The 16,488-nt window shown below is 62.2% G+C and overlaps 1 protein-coding gene across 1 annotated transcript in view; it reads left to right on the forward strand.

Moving 5' to 3' along the window:
• Positions 1 to 284: 284 nt before the first annotated feature.
• The window catches only part of LOC140469283 (apical endosomal glycoprotein-like), a 48,991-nt gene continuing 32,787 nt past the window's right edge, over positions 285 to 16,488 (forward strand). The window contains exon 1 of the mRNA XM_072565626.1: positions 285 to 526. Coding sequence (XP_072421727.1) covers positions 475 to 526 — 52 coding nt within the window. The 5' untranslated portion in view covers positions 285 to 474. The remainder of the gene's footprint in view (positions 527 to 16,488) is intronic.

Consider the following 16,488-nt stretch of genomic DNA (forward strand, 5'->3'; position numbering starts at 1 on the left):
TCCATCACCTTTCCCACCTATCCACTCTTCCGTCTCCTTCCTCTCTGACCTATCACCTTTTCCACCACCTTCATCTACCTTCCTCCCAACCCCACCCCCCTCCCATTTGTCTCTCAGCCCCCCGAGGCTCCCAGCCTCATTCCTGATGAGGGGCTGCGGCCCGAAACGTCGATTCGCCTCCCCCTCGGATACTGCCTGACCTGCTGAGCTTTTCCAGCACCACACGCTCGACTCTGATCTTCAGTATCTGCAGTCCTCACTTTTACCCAACATTCAGAGGGAGCCCTGGTCCGCAAAGGGTTACAAGGAGCCAGTGCAATTCCTGGTTAAAGTTCTCTCAAATCCTCATAAACCCAACAAGAATGATTGAGAAACAGCAATGTGTTAGGGAGTTGTTGATAGGGAGGGTTAAAGTGCAGGCTTTCTGCTGCTTTGCTGCACTCCTCGGTCATTGCTGAGGGAAGAAGCTGCCAAATGTTCCTCACCGTGATTATACCGCTGATTGTGCTCCCATGTAGCCTTCTGGGTGAGTTTTGCTTCACATTTGCTCCTGATTCGTCACAGACAGGGACATTAGCCCCTCTCACCCCCTTCCCACCCACCCCCACCTGGAGAAAGCTTTGCCAGCCGTGGTCACACAGTTCTGTCTGAGGCTTGTTCTCTGCCCTGGGCCTGGAGTGGGGGGAGTCGGTGAGGGAGGAGGCTGGGCTTAACTTGCAGACAAAGGGGAGGGTCAGGCAGTCAATGGGGACCTCTGCCATTCCCCAGAGTGTGACCGTCAGAACAGGGGAAACCTCAAAGCAGCAACTTTCACAGCTAAACATTCCTGTAGCTCACCTCAGAGAGAGGACACAGCAGGGATTGACAGGGTGGAGATTTGGTGGCTGTTTCCTTGCCTCATGCAGGCACAGGGTCCTGACACAGTATTCGTCCCCCTCTCGTCCTGAGAGTTTTCCTGTGTTTGAGCTGTGTTTAGCTGCCCACTGGTGGGAGTGTAGGAGCTCTGGCTGGGATCCCCTCACACTGAGAGGCAGCCTCCGGGACTCTGAGTGAACGGAGGGAAGGGCTGAGGGTAAAGGGTGGGACCTGAGCAAGTGTCCACGCTGCACCTGCACCTCCCCGCGACACAGGGTTAGGGTGAGGTCGTATCTCTGCGGATGGCACTGAAGGCAAGGCTGAAGCATCACCCATCTGAGCAGACCGATGGTGTCAGGCACACCCTGAGCTCAGGGAGTGTACAGGCTGGTTCCTCACGGTCTGGATGAAGCTGGCTGTCCGGTATCAGTCACTGTTCATCTCAGGCTCTCTCTGAGACTCTCACACATAATTATCCTGCTCCCTCCGACTACCCAGCACACCCACCCCCTCAGTACCTGTGTTCACCCACCCCCTTACCCACTCAGTCCCTGTGTTCCACCCCCCCTTACCCTCTCAGTCCCCGTGTCCCCCCCCTTACCCCCTCAGTCCCTGTGTCCCCCCCCTTACCCCCTCAGTCCCTGTGTCCCCCTTACCCACTCAGTCCCTGTGCCCCCCTTACCCCCTCAGTCCCTGTGTCCCCTCTTACCCCCTCAGTCCCTGTGTCACCTCCTTACCCCCTCAGTCCCTGAGTCCCCCCTTACCCCCTCAGTCCCTGTGTCCCCTCTTACCCCCTCAGTCCCTGTGTCCCCTCTTACCCCCTCAGTCCCTGTGTCCCCTCCTTACCCCCTCAGTCCCTGTGTCCCCTCTTACCCCCTCAGTCCCTGAGTCCCCCCTTACCCCCTCAGTCCCTGCCCCCCCTTACCCCCTCAGTCCCTGTCCCCCATTACCCCCTCAGTCCCTGTGTCCCCCCTTACCCCTTCAATCCCTGTGTCCCACTTACCCCCTCAGGCCCTGTCCCCCCTTACCCACTCAATCACTGTGTCCCCCTTACCCCCACAGTGCATGTGTCCACCCTTTACCCCCTCAGTCCCTGTGTCCCCCAAATGCCCCCTCAGTCCCTGTGTCCCCCCTTACCCCCTCATCCCTGTGTCCTCCCCTTACCATCTCAGTCCCTGTCCCCCACTTACCCCCTCAGTCCCTGTCCCCCATTACCCCCTCAGTCCCTGTGTCCCCCCTTACCCCTTAAATCCCTGTGTCCCACTTACCCCCTCAGTCCCTGTCCCCCCCTTACCCCCTCGGTCCCTGTCCCCCATTACCCCCTCAGTCCCTGTGTCCCCCCTTACCCCTTAAATCCCTGTGTCCCACTTACCCCCTCAGTCCCTGTCCCCCCCTTATCCCCTCAGTCCCTGTCCCCCATTACCCCCTCAGTCCCTGTGTCCCCCCTTACCCCTTAAATCCCTGTGTCCCACTTACCCCCTCAGGCCCTGTCCCCCCTTACCCCTCAGCCCCTGTGTCCCCCTTACCACCACAGTGCATGTGTCCCCCCTTTACCCCCTCATTCCCTGTGCCCTGTTAGCCCCTCAATCCGTGTCCCCCTTACCCACTCAGTCACTGTGTCCCCCTTGCCCCCTCAGTCCCTGTGTTCCCCCCTTACCCCCTCATCCCTGTGTCCCCCCCTTACCCCCTCAGTCCCTGTGCCCCCTTACTCCCTCAGTCCTTGTGCCCCCTTACTCCCTCAATCCCTGTCCCGCCCTTAAGCCCTCAGTCCCTGTCCCCTCCTTACCCCCTCAGTCCCTGTCCCCCCTTACCCCCTCAGTCCCTGTGTCCCCCTTACCCCATCAGTCCCTCTGTCCCCACTTACGCCCTCAGACCCTCTGTCCCCCTTACCCCTTCAGTCCCTGTCCCCCGTTTCCCACTCCGTCCCTGTGTCCCCCCCCTTACCCCCTCAGTCCCTGTGTCCCCCCTTACCCCCTCTATCCCTGTCCCCCCTTACCCCCTCAATCCCTGTCCCCCCTTATGCCCTCAGTCCCTGTGTCCCCCCTTACCCCCTCAGTCCCTGTGCCCCCTTACCCCCTCAGTCTCTGCGACCCCTTAACCCCTCAGTCCAAGTGTCCCCCCCTTACCCCATCAGCCCCAGAGCCCCCTTACCCCCTCAGTCCCTGTCCCCCCTTTCCCCTCATCCCTGTGTCTCGCCCTTACCCCCTCAGTACCTGTGCCCCCTTACCCACTCAGTCCCTGTGTCCCCCCCTTACCGCCTCTGTCCCTGTGCCCCCCACCCCCTCAGTCCCTATGTCCCCCCCTTACCCCCTCAGTCCCTGTGTCCCCCCCTTACCCCCTCAGTCCCTGTGTCCCCTCCTTACCCCCTCAGTCCCTGTGTCCCACTTACCCCCTCAGGCCCTGTCCCCCCCTTACCCCCTCGGTCCCTGCCCCCCCTTACCCCCTCAGTCCCTGTCCCCCATTACCCCCTCAGTCCCTGTGTCCCCCCTTACCCCTTCAATCCCTGTGTCCCACTTACCCCCTCAGGCCCTGTCCCCCCTTACCCACTCAATCACTGTGTCCCCCTTACCCCCACAGTGCATGTGTCCACCCTTTACCCCCTCAGTCCCTGTGTCCCCCAAATGCCCCCTCAGTCCCTGTGTCCCCCCTTACCCCCTCATCCCTGTGTCCTCCCCTTACCATCTCAGTCCCTGTCCCCCACTTACCCCCTCAGTCCCTGTCCCCCATTACCCCCTCAGTCCCTGTGTCCCCCCTTACCCCTTAAATCCCTGTGTCCCACTTACCCCCTCAGTCCCTGTCCCCCCCTTACCCCCTCGGTCCCTGTCCCCCATTACCCCCTCAGTCCCTGTGTCCCCCCTTACCCCTTAAATCCCTGTGTCCCACTTACCCCCTCAGTCCCTGTCCCCCCCTTATCCCCTCAGTCCCTGTCCCCCATTACCCCCTCAGTCCCTGTGTCCCCCCTTACCCCTTAAATCCCTGTGTCCCACTTACCCCCTCAGGCCCTGTCCCCCCCTTATCCCCTCAGTCCCTGTCCCCCATTACCCCCTCAGTCCCTGTGTCCCCCCTTACCCACTCAGTCTCTGTGTCCCCCCTTACCCCCTCAGTCCCTGTCCCCCCTTACCCCCTCAGTCCCTGTGTTCCCCTTACCCCCTCATCCCTGTGTCCCCCCCTTACCCTCTCAGTCCCTGTGTCCCCCCAATGCCCCCTCAGTCCCTGTGTCCCCCTTACCCCCTCAGTCCCTGATTCCCCCCTTATCCCCTCAGTCCAGGTCCCACCCTTAAGCCCTCAGTCCCTGTCCCGCACTTAACCCCTCAGTCCCTGTCCCCACTTACCCCCTCAATTCCTGTGTGCCCCCTTACCCTCTCAGTCCCTGTCTCCCCCCTTACCCTGTCAGTCCCTGTGTCCTGCCCTTACCCCCTCAGTCCCTTCCCCCCTTACCCCCTCCGTCCCTGTGTCCTGCCCTTACCCCATCAGTACCTGTGTCCCTCTTAACCCCTCAGTCCCTGTGACCCCCTCGACCCCTCGGTATCTGTGTCCCTCCTTTACCCCCTTAGTCCTATGCCCCCTTTTCCCCTCAGTCCCTGTGTCCCCCTTACCCCCACAGTGCCTGTGTCCCCCCCTTACCCCCTCAGTCCCTGTGTCCTCCTTACCCCCTCAGGCCCTGCTGCCCCTTACCCCCACAATGCTTGTGTCCCCCCTTTACCCCTTCAGTCCCTGTGTCCTGTTAGCCCCTCATGCCGTGATCTCCCTTACCCCCTCAGTCCCTGAGCCCCCTTACCCCCCTCAGTCCCTGTGTCCCCCTTAACCCCTCAGTCCCTGTGACCCCCTTACCCCCTCATCCCTGTGTACCCACCCCCCCTTACCCCCTCGGTCCCTGTGCCTGCTTACCCCCTCAGTCCCTTTGTCCCCCCTTACCCCCTCAGTACCTGTGCACCCTTACCCTCTCAGCCCCTGTGTCCCCCCTTACCCCCTCAGTCCCTGTGCCCGCTTACCCCTCAGTCCCTGTGTCCTGTTAGCCCCTCACGCCATTTTCCCCCTTACCCACTCAATCCCTGTGTCCCCCCTTAACCCCTCAGTTCCTTTGTCCCCCTCATCCCTGTGTCCCCCACTTACCCCCTCAGTCCCTGTGCCCCCTTACCCCCTCAGTCCCTGTCCCACCCTTAACCCCTCAGTCCTTGTCCCCCCCTTACCCCCTCAGTCCCTGTGTCCCCCCCTTACCCCCTCAGTCCCTGTGTCCTCCTTACCCCCTCAGGCCCTGTCCCCCCTTACCCCCACAATGCCTGTGTCCCCCCTTTACCCCTTCAGTCCCTGTGTCCTGTTAGCCCCTCATGCCGTGATCTCCCTTACCCTCTCAGTCCCTGAGCCCCCTTACCCCCCTCAGTCCCTGTGTCCCCCTTACCCCCTCAGTCCCTGTGTCCCCCTTAACCCCTCAGTCCCTGTGACCCCCTTACCCCCTCATCCCTGTGTAACCACCCCCCCTTACCCCCTCGGTCCCTGTGCCTGCTTACCCCCTCAGTCCCTGTGTCCCCCCTTACCCCCTCAGTACCTGTGCACCCTTACCCTCTCAGTCCCTGTGTCCCCTCCTTACCCCCTCAGTCCCTGTGTCCCCCTTAACCGCTCAGTCCCTGTGTCCCCCCTCACCCCCTCAGTACCTGTGCCCCCTTACCCCCTCAGTCCCTGTGTCCCCTCCTTACCCCTTCAGTCCCTGTGTTTCCCCTTACCCCCTCAGTACCTGTGCCCCCTTACACCCTCAGCCCCTGTGTCCCCCCTTACCCCCTCAGTCCCTGTGTCCCCCTTAACCCCTCAGTCCCTGTGTCCCCCTTAACCCCTCAGTCCCTGTGTCCCCCCTTACCCCCTCAGTACCTGTGCCCCTTACCCTCAAAGTGCCTGTGTCCCCGCTTTACCCCCTCAGTCCCTGTGTCCTGTTAGCCCCTCATGCCGTGTACTCCCTTACCCCCTCATCCCTGTGTCCCCCTCTTACCCCCTCAGTCCCTGTCCCACCCTTAACCCCTCAGTCCCTGTCCCCTCCTTACCCCCCCAGTCCCTCTCCCCTCTTTACCACCTCAGTCCCGGTACCCTCCATACCCCCTAAGTCCCTGTCCCCCCCCCCTTTACCCCCTCAGTACCGGTGCCCCCCTTAACCCCTCAGTCTCTGTGTCCCCCTTAACCCCTCAGTCCCTGTGTCCCCCCTTACCCCCTCAGTACCTGTGCCCCTTACCCTCAAAGTGCCTGTGTCCCTGCTTTACCCCCTCAGTACCTGTGTCCCCTTACTCCCTCAGTCCCTTTGTTCCCCTTACCCTCTCAGTATCTGTGTTCCCCCCCCTTGCCCCCTCAGTCCCTGTGTCCCCCCTTACCCCTCAGACCCTGTGTCCCCTCCTTACCCCCTCAGTCCCTTTGTTCCCTTTACCCCCTCAGTATCTGTGTCCCCCCCTTACCCTCTCAGTCCCTGTGTCCCCCTTACTCCCTCAGTCCCTGTCCCCCCTTACCCTCTCAGTCCCTGTGACCCCTCGCCACCTCCGTGCCTGTGTCCCCCCTTTACCCCCTTAGTCCCTGTCCCCCCTTACCCCCTCAATACCTGTGTACCCCCTTAACCCCTCAGTCCCTCTGTCCCCCTTAACCCTTCAGTGCTTCTGTCCCCCTTACCCCTCAGTACCTGTGTCCCCCTTCCCCCCTCAGTCCCTGTCCCACCTTTACCCCCTCAGTCACTGTGCCCCCCTTACCCCCTTAACCCCTCAGTGCCTGTGTCCCCCCTTACCCCCTCAGTCCCTGTCCCACCTTTACCCCCTCACTCCCTGTGTCCCCTTTACCCCCTCAGTCCCTGTGTCCCCCTTAACCCCTCAGTGCCTCTGTCCCCCTTACCCCTCAGTACCTGTGTCCCCCTTCCCCCCTCAGTCCCCATCCCACCTTTACCCCCTCAGTCACTGTGCCCCCCTTACCCCCTTAACCCCTCAGTGCCTGTGTCCCCCCTTACCCCCTCAGTTCCCATGTTCCTCCTTACCCCCTCAGTCCCTGTGCTCCCCCTTAACATCTCAGTCCCTGAAACACCCTTACCCCCTCAGTCCCTGTGTCCCCCCCTTACCACCCTAGTTCCTGTGCTCCCTTACCCCCTCAGTCCCTGTGTCCCCTTTACCCCCTCAGTCCCTGTGCCCCCTTACTCCCTCAGTCCCTGTGTCCACCCTCACCCCTCAGTCCCTGTGTCCCCCTCTTACCCCCTCAGTCCCTGTCCCCCCTTACCCTCTCAATCCCTGTGACCCCTCACCCCCTCCGAGCCTCTGTCCCCCCTTACCCCCTCAATGCCTGTGTACCCCCTTAACCCCTCAGTCCCTCTGACCCCCTTACCCCCTCAGTCCCTGTGTCCCCCTTACCCCCTCACTCCCTGCATCCCCCTTATCCCCTCAGTCCCTGTGTCCCCCCTTACCCCCTCAGTCCCTGTGTCCCCATTCCCCCCTCAATCCCTGTCCACCCTTTACCACCTCAGTCCCTGTGTCCCCTTACCCCCTCAGTCACTGTGTCCCCCCTCACCCTCTCATCCCTGTGTCCCCCCAACCCCTCAGTTCCTTTGTCCCCCTTACCCCCTCGGTCCCTGTTCCCCCCTTACTCCCTCAGTCCCTGTTCCCCCTTACCCCCTCAGTCCCTGTGTCCCCCCTTACCCCCTCATCCCTGTCCCCCCTTATCCCCTCAGTCCCTCTGACCCCCTTACCCCCTCACTCCCTGCATCCCCCTTATCCACTCAGTCCCTGTGTCCCCCTTACCCCCTCAGGCCCTGTGTCCCCACTTTCCACCCTCAGTCCCTGTCCCCCTTTACCCCCTCAGTCACTGTGTCCCCCCTCACCTTCTCATCCCTGTGTCCCCCCTTACCCCCTCAGTCCCTGTGTCCCGCCTTACCCCCTCATCCCTGTGTCCCCCCCTTACCCCCTTAGTCCCTGTGCCCCCCCTTACCCCCCCAGTCCCTGTCCCTGTCCCGCCCTTAACCCCTCGTTCCTTATCCCCCCCTTATCCCCTCTGTACCTGTGCCCCCTTACCCCCTCAGTCCCTGTGTCCCCCCCTTACCCCCTCAGTCCCTGTCCCCCCTTTACCCCCTCAGTACCTGTGCCCCCCTTAGCCCCTCAATCCCTGTCCCTCTTACCCCTCAGTCCCTGTGTCCCACTTACCCCCTCAGTCCTTGAGTCCCCACACCCCCTCAGTCCCTGTGTCCCCCTTTGCCCTCCTCAATCCCTGTGTCCCCCCTTAACCCCTCAGTCCCTCTGTCCCCCTTACCCCCTCAGTCCCTGTGTCCCCGCTTGCCCCCTCAGTACCTGTGCACCCTTACCCCCTCAGAACCTGTGTCCCCTCCTTACCCTCTCATTCCCTGTGCCGGCTTACTCCCTCAGTCCCTGTGTCCCCCTTAACCCCTCAGTCCCTGTGTCCCCCCTTACCCCCTCAGTACCTGTGTCTCTTACACCCAAAGTGCCTGTGTCCGCCCTTTACCCCCCTCAGTCCATGTGTCCTGTTAGCCCCTCATGCCATGTATCCCCTTACCCACTCAGTCCCTGTGCCCCCCTTAACCCCTCAGTTCCTGTGTCCCCCTTACCCCCTCAGTCCCTGTCCCGCCTTACCCCTCATCCCTGTGTCCTCCCTTACCCCCTCACTCCCTGCGTCCATTTTATCCCCTCAGTGTCTGTGTCCCCCTTACCCCTCGTTCCTGTGTCCCACCTTACCCCCTCAGTCCCTGTGACCCCCTTACCCCCTCACTCCCTGCATCCCCCTTATCCCCTCAGTCCCTGTGTCCCCCTTACCCCCTCAAGTGCCTGTGACCTCACTTTTCCCCCTTCAATCCCTGTGCCCTGTTACACCCTCACTCCCTGTGTCCCCCCTTATCCCCTCAGTACCTCTGTCCCCCTCACCTCCTCAGTCCCTATGTCCCCCTTTACCCTCTCAGTCCCTGTCCCCCTTTACCCTCTCAGTCCCTGTACACCCCCCTTACCACCACAGTCCCTGTGTCCCCTTACCCCCTCAGTACCTTTTCCCCCTTACCCCACTCAGTGCCTGTGTCCCATCTTTACCCCCTCAGTCCCTGTGCCCCGTTACCCCCTTACTCTCTGTGTCCCCCCCTTACTTCCTCAGTCCCTGTGTCCCCCCTTAGACCCTCAGTCCCTCTGACCCCCTTACCCCCTCAGTCCCTGTGTCCCCACTTTCCACCCTCAGTCCCTGTCCACCCTTTACCACCTCAGTCCCTGTGCCCCCTTACCCCCACAATGCCTGTGGGCCCCCTTTGCCCCCTCAGTCCCTGTATCCTATTAGCCCCTCACGCTGTGAACCCCCCTTACCCACTCAGTCCTTCTGTCCTCCTTAACCCATCAGTCCCTGTGTCCCCCTTACCCCCTCAGTCCCTGAGCCCCCTTACGTCCTCAGTCCCTCTGTCCCCCTTACCCCCTCAGTCCCTGCCCCCCCCTTACCCCCTCAGTCCCTGTGTCCCCCTTAACCCCTCAGTCCCTGTACCCCCTTACCCCCTCAGTCCCTGTGACCCCCTTAACCCCTCAGTCCCTGTGTCCCCCCTTACCCCCTCAGTCCCTATGTCCCCTTACCCCCTCAGTCCCTGTGTCCCTCTTACTCCCTCAGTCCGTGTCCCCCTTACCCTCTCAGTGCCTATGTCCCTCCTTTACCCCCTCAGTCCCTGTGCCCTGTTACCCACTCACTCCCTGTGTCCCCCCTTACCCCCTCAGACCCTGTGTCCCCCTTACTCACTCAGTCCCTGTCCCCCTTTACCCTCTCAGTCCCTGTGACCCCCCTCGCCCCCTCGGTATCTGTGTCCCTCCTTTACCCCCTTAGTCCTATGCCCCCTTTTCCCCTCAGTCCCTGTGTCCCCCTTACCCCCACAGTGCCTGTGTCCCCCCCTTACCCCCTCAGTCCCTGTGTCCTCCTTACCCCCTCAGGCCCTGCTGCCCCTTACCCCCACAATGCTTGTGTCCCCCCTTTACCCCTTCAGTCCCTGTGTCCTGTTAGCCCCTCATGCCGTGATCTCCCTTACCCCCTCAGTCCCTGAGCCCCCTTACCCCCCTCAGTCCCTGTGTCCCCCTTAACCCCTCAGTCCCTGTGACCCCCTTACCCCCTCATCCCTGTGTACCCACCCCCCCTTACCCCCTCGGTCCCTGTGCCTGCTTACCCCCTCAGTCCCTTTGTCCCCCCTTACCCCCTCAGTACCTGTGCACCCTTACCCTCTCAGCCCCTGTGTCCCCCCTTACCCCCTCAGTCCCTGTGCCCGCTTACCCCTCAGTCCCTGTGTCCTGTTAGCCCCTCACGCCATTTTCCCCCTTACCCACTCAATCCCTGTGTCCCCCCTTAACCCCTCAGTTCCTTTGTCCCCCTCATCCCTGTGTCCCCCACTTACCCCCTCAGTCCCTGTGCCCCCTTACCCCCTCAGTCCCTGTCCCACCCTTAACCCCTCAGTCCTTGTCCCCCCCTTACCCCCTCAGTCCCTGTGTCCCCCCCTTACCCCCTCAGTCCCTGTGTCCTCCTTACCCCCTCAGGCCCTGTCCCCCCTTACCCCCACAATGCCTGTGTCCCCCCTTTACCCCTTCAGTCCCTGTGTCCTGTTAGCCCCTCATGCCGTGATCTCCCTTACCCTCTCAGTCCCTGAGCCCCCTTACCCCCCTCAGTCCCTGTGTCCCCCTTACCCCCTCAGTCCCTGTGTCCCCCTTAACCCCTCAGTCCCTGTGACCCCCTTACCCCCTCATCCCTGTGTACCCACCCCCCCTTACCCCCTCGGTCCCTGTGCCTGCTTACCCCCTCAGTCCCTGTGTCCCCCCTTACCCCCTCAGTACCTGTGCACCCTTACCCTCTCAGTCCCTGTGTCCCCTCCTTACCCCCTCAGTCCCTGTGTCCCCCTTAACCGCTCAGTCCCTGTGTCCCCCCTCACCCCCTCAGTACCTGTGCCCCCTTACCCCCTCAGTCCCTGTGTCCCCTCCTTACCCCTTCAGTCCCTGTGTTTCCCCTTACCCCCTCAGTACCTGTGCCCCCTTACACCCTCAGCCCCTGTGTCCCCCCTTACCCCCTCAGTCCCTGTGTCCCCCTTAACCCCTCAGTCCCTGTGTCCCCCTTAACCCCTCAGTCCCTGTGTCCCCCCTTACCCCCTCAGTACCTGTGCCCCTTACCCTCAAAGTGCCTGTGTCCCCGCTTTACCCCCTCAGTCCCTGTGTCCTGTTAGCCCCTCATGCCGTGTACTCCCTTACCCCCTCATCCCTGTGTCCCCCTCGCCCCCTCAGACCCTGTGTCCCCCTTTACCCCCTCAGTCCCTATGCCCCGTAACCCCCTCACTCCCTGTGTCCCCCCTTAACCCCTCAATCCCTCTGACCCCCTTCCTCCCTCAGTCCCTGTGCCCCTTTACCACCTCAGTCCCTGTCCCCCTTCCCCCCCCCAGTCCCTGTGTCACGCCTTACCACCTCAGGCCCTGTACCCTCTTAACCCCTCCGAGCCTGTTCCCCCCCCCCCTTTCCACTTCAATCCCTGTGGCCCCCTTTACCCCATCAGTCCCTGTTCCCCCCTTACCCCCTCAGTCCCTGCGTCCCCTCCTTACCCCCCATTGTCGCTGTGTTCCCCCCTCACCCCCTCAGTCCCTGTATCCCCCTTAACCTCTCAGTCCATTTTGTCCCCACTTAGACCCTCAGTCCCTCTGTCCCCCTTACCCCCTCAGTGCCTGTGTCCCCACGTTGCCCCCCTTAGTTCCTGTGCCCAGTTACCCCCTCACTCTGTGTCCCCCCTTACCCCCTCAGACCCTGTGTCCCCCTTCCCCAATCAGTCCCTGTCCCCCTTTACCCTCACAGTTCCTGTGTCCACCCTTAATCCCTCACTCCCTCTGACCCCCTTACCCACTCAGGACCTGTGTCCCCCTTCTCCCCTCAGTCCCTATCCCCCCCTTTACCACCTCAGTCCCTGTGCCCCCCTTAACCCCTCAGTCCCTGTGTCCCCTTACCCCCTCAGTCCCTATGTCCCCCCTTACTCCATCAGTCCCTGTCCCCCCTAACCCTCTCAGTCCCTGTGTCCCCCTCGCCCCCTCAGTCCCTGTGTCCCCTTACCCCCTCAGTCCCTATGTCCCCCCTTACTCCATCAGTCCCTGTCCCCCCTAACCCTCTCAGTCCCTGTGTCCCCCTCGCCCCCTCAGTGCCTGTGTCCCCCTTTACCCCCTCAGTCCCTATGCCCCGTAACCCCCTCACTACCTGTGTCCCCCTCGCCCCCTCAGTCCCTGTCCCCCTTTTACACCCTCAGTCCCTGTGCCCCACTTACCCCCAGTCCCTGTGTCCCATCTTACCACCTCAGGCCCTGTACCCTCTTACCCCCTCAGTTCCTGTTTCCCCCCACTTTCCACTTCAGTCCCTGTGGCCCCCTTTACCCCATCAGTGCCTGACCCCCTTACCCCCTCAGTCCCTGTGTCCCCCCTTAACCCCTCAGTCCCTGTGTCCCCCCTTAACCCCTCAGTCCCTGTTCCCCCCAATCCCTCAGTCCCTGCGTCCCCATTACCCCCTCACTCCCGGTGTCCCTCTTTACCCCCTCATTCCCTGTGTCCCCCTTAACCTCTCAGTCCCTGTCTCCCCCCTTATCCCCTCAGTCCCCGTGTCCCCTCCTTACCCCCCATTGTCCCTGTGTTCCCCCCTCACCCCCTCAGAACCTGTATCCCCCTTCACCTCTCAGTCCCGTGTGTCCCCCTTAGACTCTCAGTGCCTGTGTCCCCACTTTCCCCCCCACCCTCAGCCCCTGTGCCCCGTTACCCCCTCACTCCATGTCCCCCCTTACCCCCTCTATCCCCTTACCCCCTCAGACCCTGTGTCCCCCTTCCCCAATCAATCCCGGTCCCCCTTTACCCTCACTGTTCCTGTGTCCACCCTTAATCCCTCAGTCCCTGTGTCCCCCTTCTCCCCTCAGTCCCTGTGCCCCCCTTAACCCCTCAGTCCCTGTGTCCCCTTACCCCCTCAGTCCCTGTGTCCCCCTTACCCCCTCAGTTCCTGTGTCCGCCTCTTAACCCCTCAGTCCCTGTGTCCCCTTACCCCCTCAGGCCCTGTGTCCACCCCTTACCCCCCCAGTCCCTGTGTCCCCCCTTACCCCCTCTGTCTCTGTCCCCCCTTACCCTCTCAGTCCCTGTGTCCCCCTTGCCCCCTCAGTGCCTGTGTCCCTCTTTTACCCCGTCAGTCCCTGTGCCACCCTTACCCACTCAGTCCTTGTGTCCCCCCTTACCCCTCAGTCCCTGTGTCCCCCTTGCCCCCTCAGTCCCTGTGTCCCCCTGTACCCCATCAATCCCTGTGTCCCGTTAACCCCTCAGTCCCTGTGTCCCCCCTTAACCCCTCAGTCCCTGTGTCCCCCCCTCATCCCTCAGTCCCTGTGTCCCCCTCTTACCCCCTCAGTCCCTGTATCCCCCCTTACCCCCTCAGTCCCTGTAACCCCTTACTCCCTCAGTCCCTGTCCACCCCTTACCCCCTCAGTCCCTGTGTCCCCCCCTTACCCCTTAGTCCCTGTACCCCCTTACCCCCTCAGTCCCCATGTCTCTCCCAACCCCGTCAGTTCCTCTGTCCCCCCCTTACCACCTCCGTCCCTGTGCCCCTTACCCCTAAGTCACTGTGTCCCCCTTTACTCCATCAGTTACTGTGCCCCATTACCCCCTCAGTCCCTGTGTCCACCTTTTTCCTCAGTCCCTGTCCCCCCTTCCCCCCTCATTCCCTGCCCTCCCATTACTCCCTCAGTCGCTGTGCCCCCCTTACCCCCTCAGTCCCTATGTCCCCCCTTACCACCTCAGGCCCTGTCCCCCCAATCCCCTCAGTCCCTGTGTCACCCCCCCTTACCTCCTCAGTCCCTGTGCCCCCCTTACCCCCTCATTCCGTGTGTTCGCCCTTACCCCCTCAGTCCCTGTATCCCCTTCATCCCCTCAGTGCCTGTGTCCCCCTTTACCCCCTCAGTCCCTGTGCCCCGTAACTCCCTCACTCCCTGTGTCCCCCCTTACCCCCTCAGTCCCTGTGTCCCCCTTCCCCAAGTCCCTGTGTCCCCCTTACCCCCTCAGGCCCTGTACCCTCTTACTCCCTCAGTGCCTGTTTCCGCCCTCCCCATTCACCTTCAGTCCCTGTGGCTCCCTTTACCCCCTCACTCCCTGTGTCCCCCCTTAACCCCTCAGTCCCTGCGTCCCCATTACTCCCCCAGTGCCTGTGTCCCTCCACTACCCCCTCAGTTCCTGTGTCACCCCTCTTACCCCCTCAGTCCCTGTCCCCCCTTACCATCTCATTCCCTGTGTTCCCCTTACCCCCTCAGTGCCTGTGTTCCCGCATTACCCCCTCAGTCCCCATGTCCCTCATACCCCCTCAGTCCTTGTGCCCCCTCAGTCCCTGTGTCCCCCCTCACCCCTCAGTCCCTGTGTCCCCACTTAATCTTCAGTCCCTTACTCCCTCAGCCGGGTCCCCTCCTTACCCCCTCAGTCGCTGTGTCCCCCCCTTACTCCGTCAGTCCCTGTGTCCCCCTTACCCCCTCAGTAGCTGTCCCCCTTTACCACCTCAGTCCCTGTGCCCCCCTTTTCCCCTCAGTCCATGTGTCCCCCCTTAACCCCTCAGTCCCTGTGTCCCCTTACCCCCTCAGTCCCTGTGTCCCCCTTTACCACCTCAGTCCCTGTGCCCCCCTTTTCCCCTCAGTCCATGTGTCCCCCCCTTAGCCCCTCAGTCCCTGTGTCCCCCTTACACCCTCAATCCCTGTGTACCCCCTTACCCACTCAGTCCCTGTCCTCCTTACCCTCTCAGTCCCTGTGTCCCCCTTGCCCCCTCAGTGCCTGTGTCCCTCCATTACCCCATCAATCCCTGTGCCCCGTTACCCCTTCACTCCCTGTGTCCCCCCTTAACCCCTCAGTCCCTCTGTCCCCCTTACCCCCTCACTCCCTGTGCCCCCCTTTACCACCTCAGTCCCTGTGCCCCCCTTAACCCCTGAGTCCCTGTGTCCCCTTACCCCCTCAGTCCCTCTGTCCCCCTTACCCCCTCAGTCCCTGTGCCCCCCTTACTCCCTCAGTCCCTGTGCCCCCCTTACTCCCTCAGTCCCTGTGTCCCCCCATTACCCCCTCAGTCCCTCTGCCCCCCTTACTCCCTCAGTCCCTGTGTCCCCACATTACCCCCTCAGTCCCTGTGCTCCCTCAGTCCCTGTGTCCCCCATTTCCCCCTCTGGCCCTGTACCCTCTTACCCCCTTAGTTCCTGTGTTCCCTATTACCCCCTCAGTCCCCATGTCCCTCATAACCACCTCAGTCCCTGTGCCACTTTCCTCCCTCACTCCCTGCGTCCCCCTTACCCCCTCAGTCCCTGTGTCCCCCTTACCCCCTCAGTACCTGTGTCCCCACTTTTCCCCCGCTAGTCCCTATGCCCCGTTACCCCTTCACTCTGTGCCCCCCTTACCCCCTCAATCCCTCTGTCCCCCTTACCCCCTCACTCCCTGTGTCCCGCTTACCTCCTCAGTCCTTGTGCCCCCCCATAACCCCTCAGTCCCTGTGTCCCCCGTCACACCTCAGTCCCTCTGTCACCCCCTTAGCACCTCAGTCCCTGTGTCCCCCCCTCACCCCTCAGTCCCTGTGTCCCCTTAACCCCTCAGTCCCTGTGACCCCTTACCCCCTCAGTACCTTGTCCCCCTTACCCCACTCAGTGCCTGTGTCATCCCTTTACCCCCTCAGTCCCTGTCCCCCCCGTTACCCCCTCACTCTCTGTGACCCCCTTACTCCCTCAGTCCCTGTGTCCCCCCTTAGACCCTCAGTCCCTCTGTCCCCCTTAACCCCCCACTCCCTGCGTCTCCCTTACCCCCTCGGTCCCTGTGCCCCTCTTACACCCTCAGTCCCTGTGTCCTCCCTTACCCCCTCACTCCCTGCGTCTCCCTTACCCCCTCAGTCCCTCTGTCCCCCTTACCCCCTCACTCCCTGCGTCTCCCTTACCCCCTCAGTCCCTGCCCCCCATACACCCTCAGTCCCTGTATCTCCCCTTACGCCCTCAGTTCCTGTGTCCCCCCCGACCTGCTCAGTCCCTGTGTCACCCCTTACCCCCTCAGTGCCTATGTCCACCCCTTACCCCTTCTGTCCCTGTGTCCCCCTTTACCAGCTCAGTCCCTGTCCCCCTTAACCCCTCAGTCCCTGTGTCCCCCCTTACCCCCTCAGTCCCTGCCCCCTTACCCCCTCAGGCCCTGCCCCCCCCTTACCCCCTCAGTCCCTGTCCCCCCGTACCCCTTCAGTCCATGTGCCCCCCCTTATCCCTTCAGTCCCTGTGTCCCCCACCCCTCAGTCCCTGTGCCCCCCAACCCCTCAGTCCCTGTGTCCTCCCTTACCCCCTCAGTCCCTGCCCCCCTTACTCCCTCAGTCCGTGTCCCCTCTTACCCCTTCAGTCCCTGTGTTCCCCACCCCTCAGTCCCTGTGCCCCCCACCCCCTCAGTCCCTGTGTCCTCCCTTACCCCCTCAGTCCCTGTCCCCCCTACTCCCTCAGTCCCTGTGTCCTCCCTTACCCCCTCAGTCCATGCCCCCCTTACTCCCTCAGTCCCTGTCCCCCCTTACCCCCTCAGTCCCTGTCCACCCTTACCCCCTCAGCCCCTGTGTCCCCCCTTAACCCATCAGTCCCTGTGTCCCCCTCTTACCCCCTCAGTCGCTGTACTCCTTTACCCCCTCA

This window comes from Chiloscyllium punctatum, chromosome 49 (genome assembly GCF_047496795.1).
Source record: "Chiloscyllium punctatum isolate Juve2018m chromosome 49, sChiPun1.3, whole genome shotgun sequence".
In the NCBI taxonomy this organism is placed as follows: domain Eukaryota; kingdom Metazoa; phylum Chordata; class Chondrichthyes; order Orectolobiformes; family Hemiscylliidae; genus Chiloscyllium; species Chiloscyllium punctatum.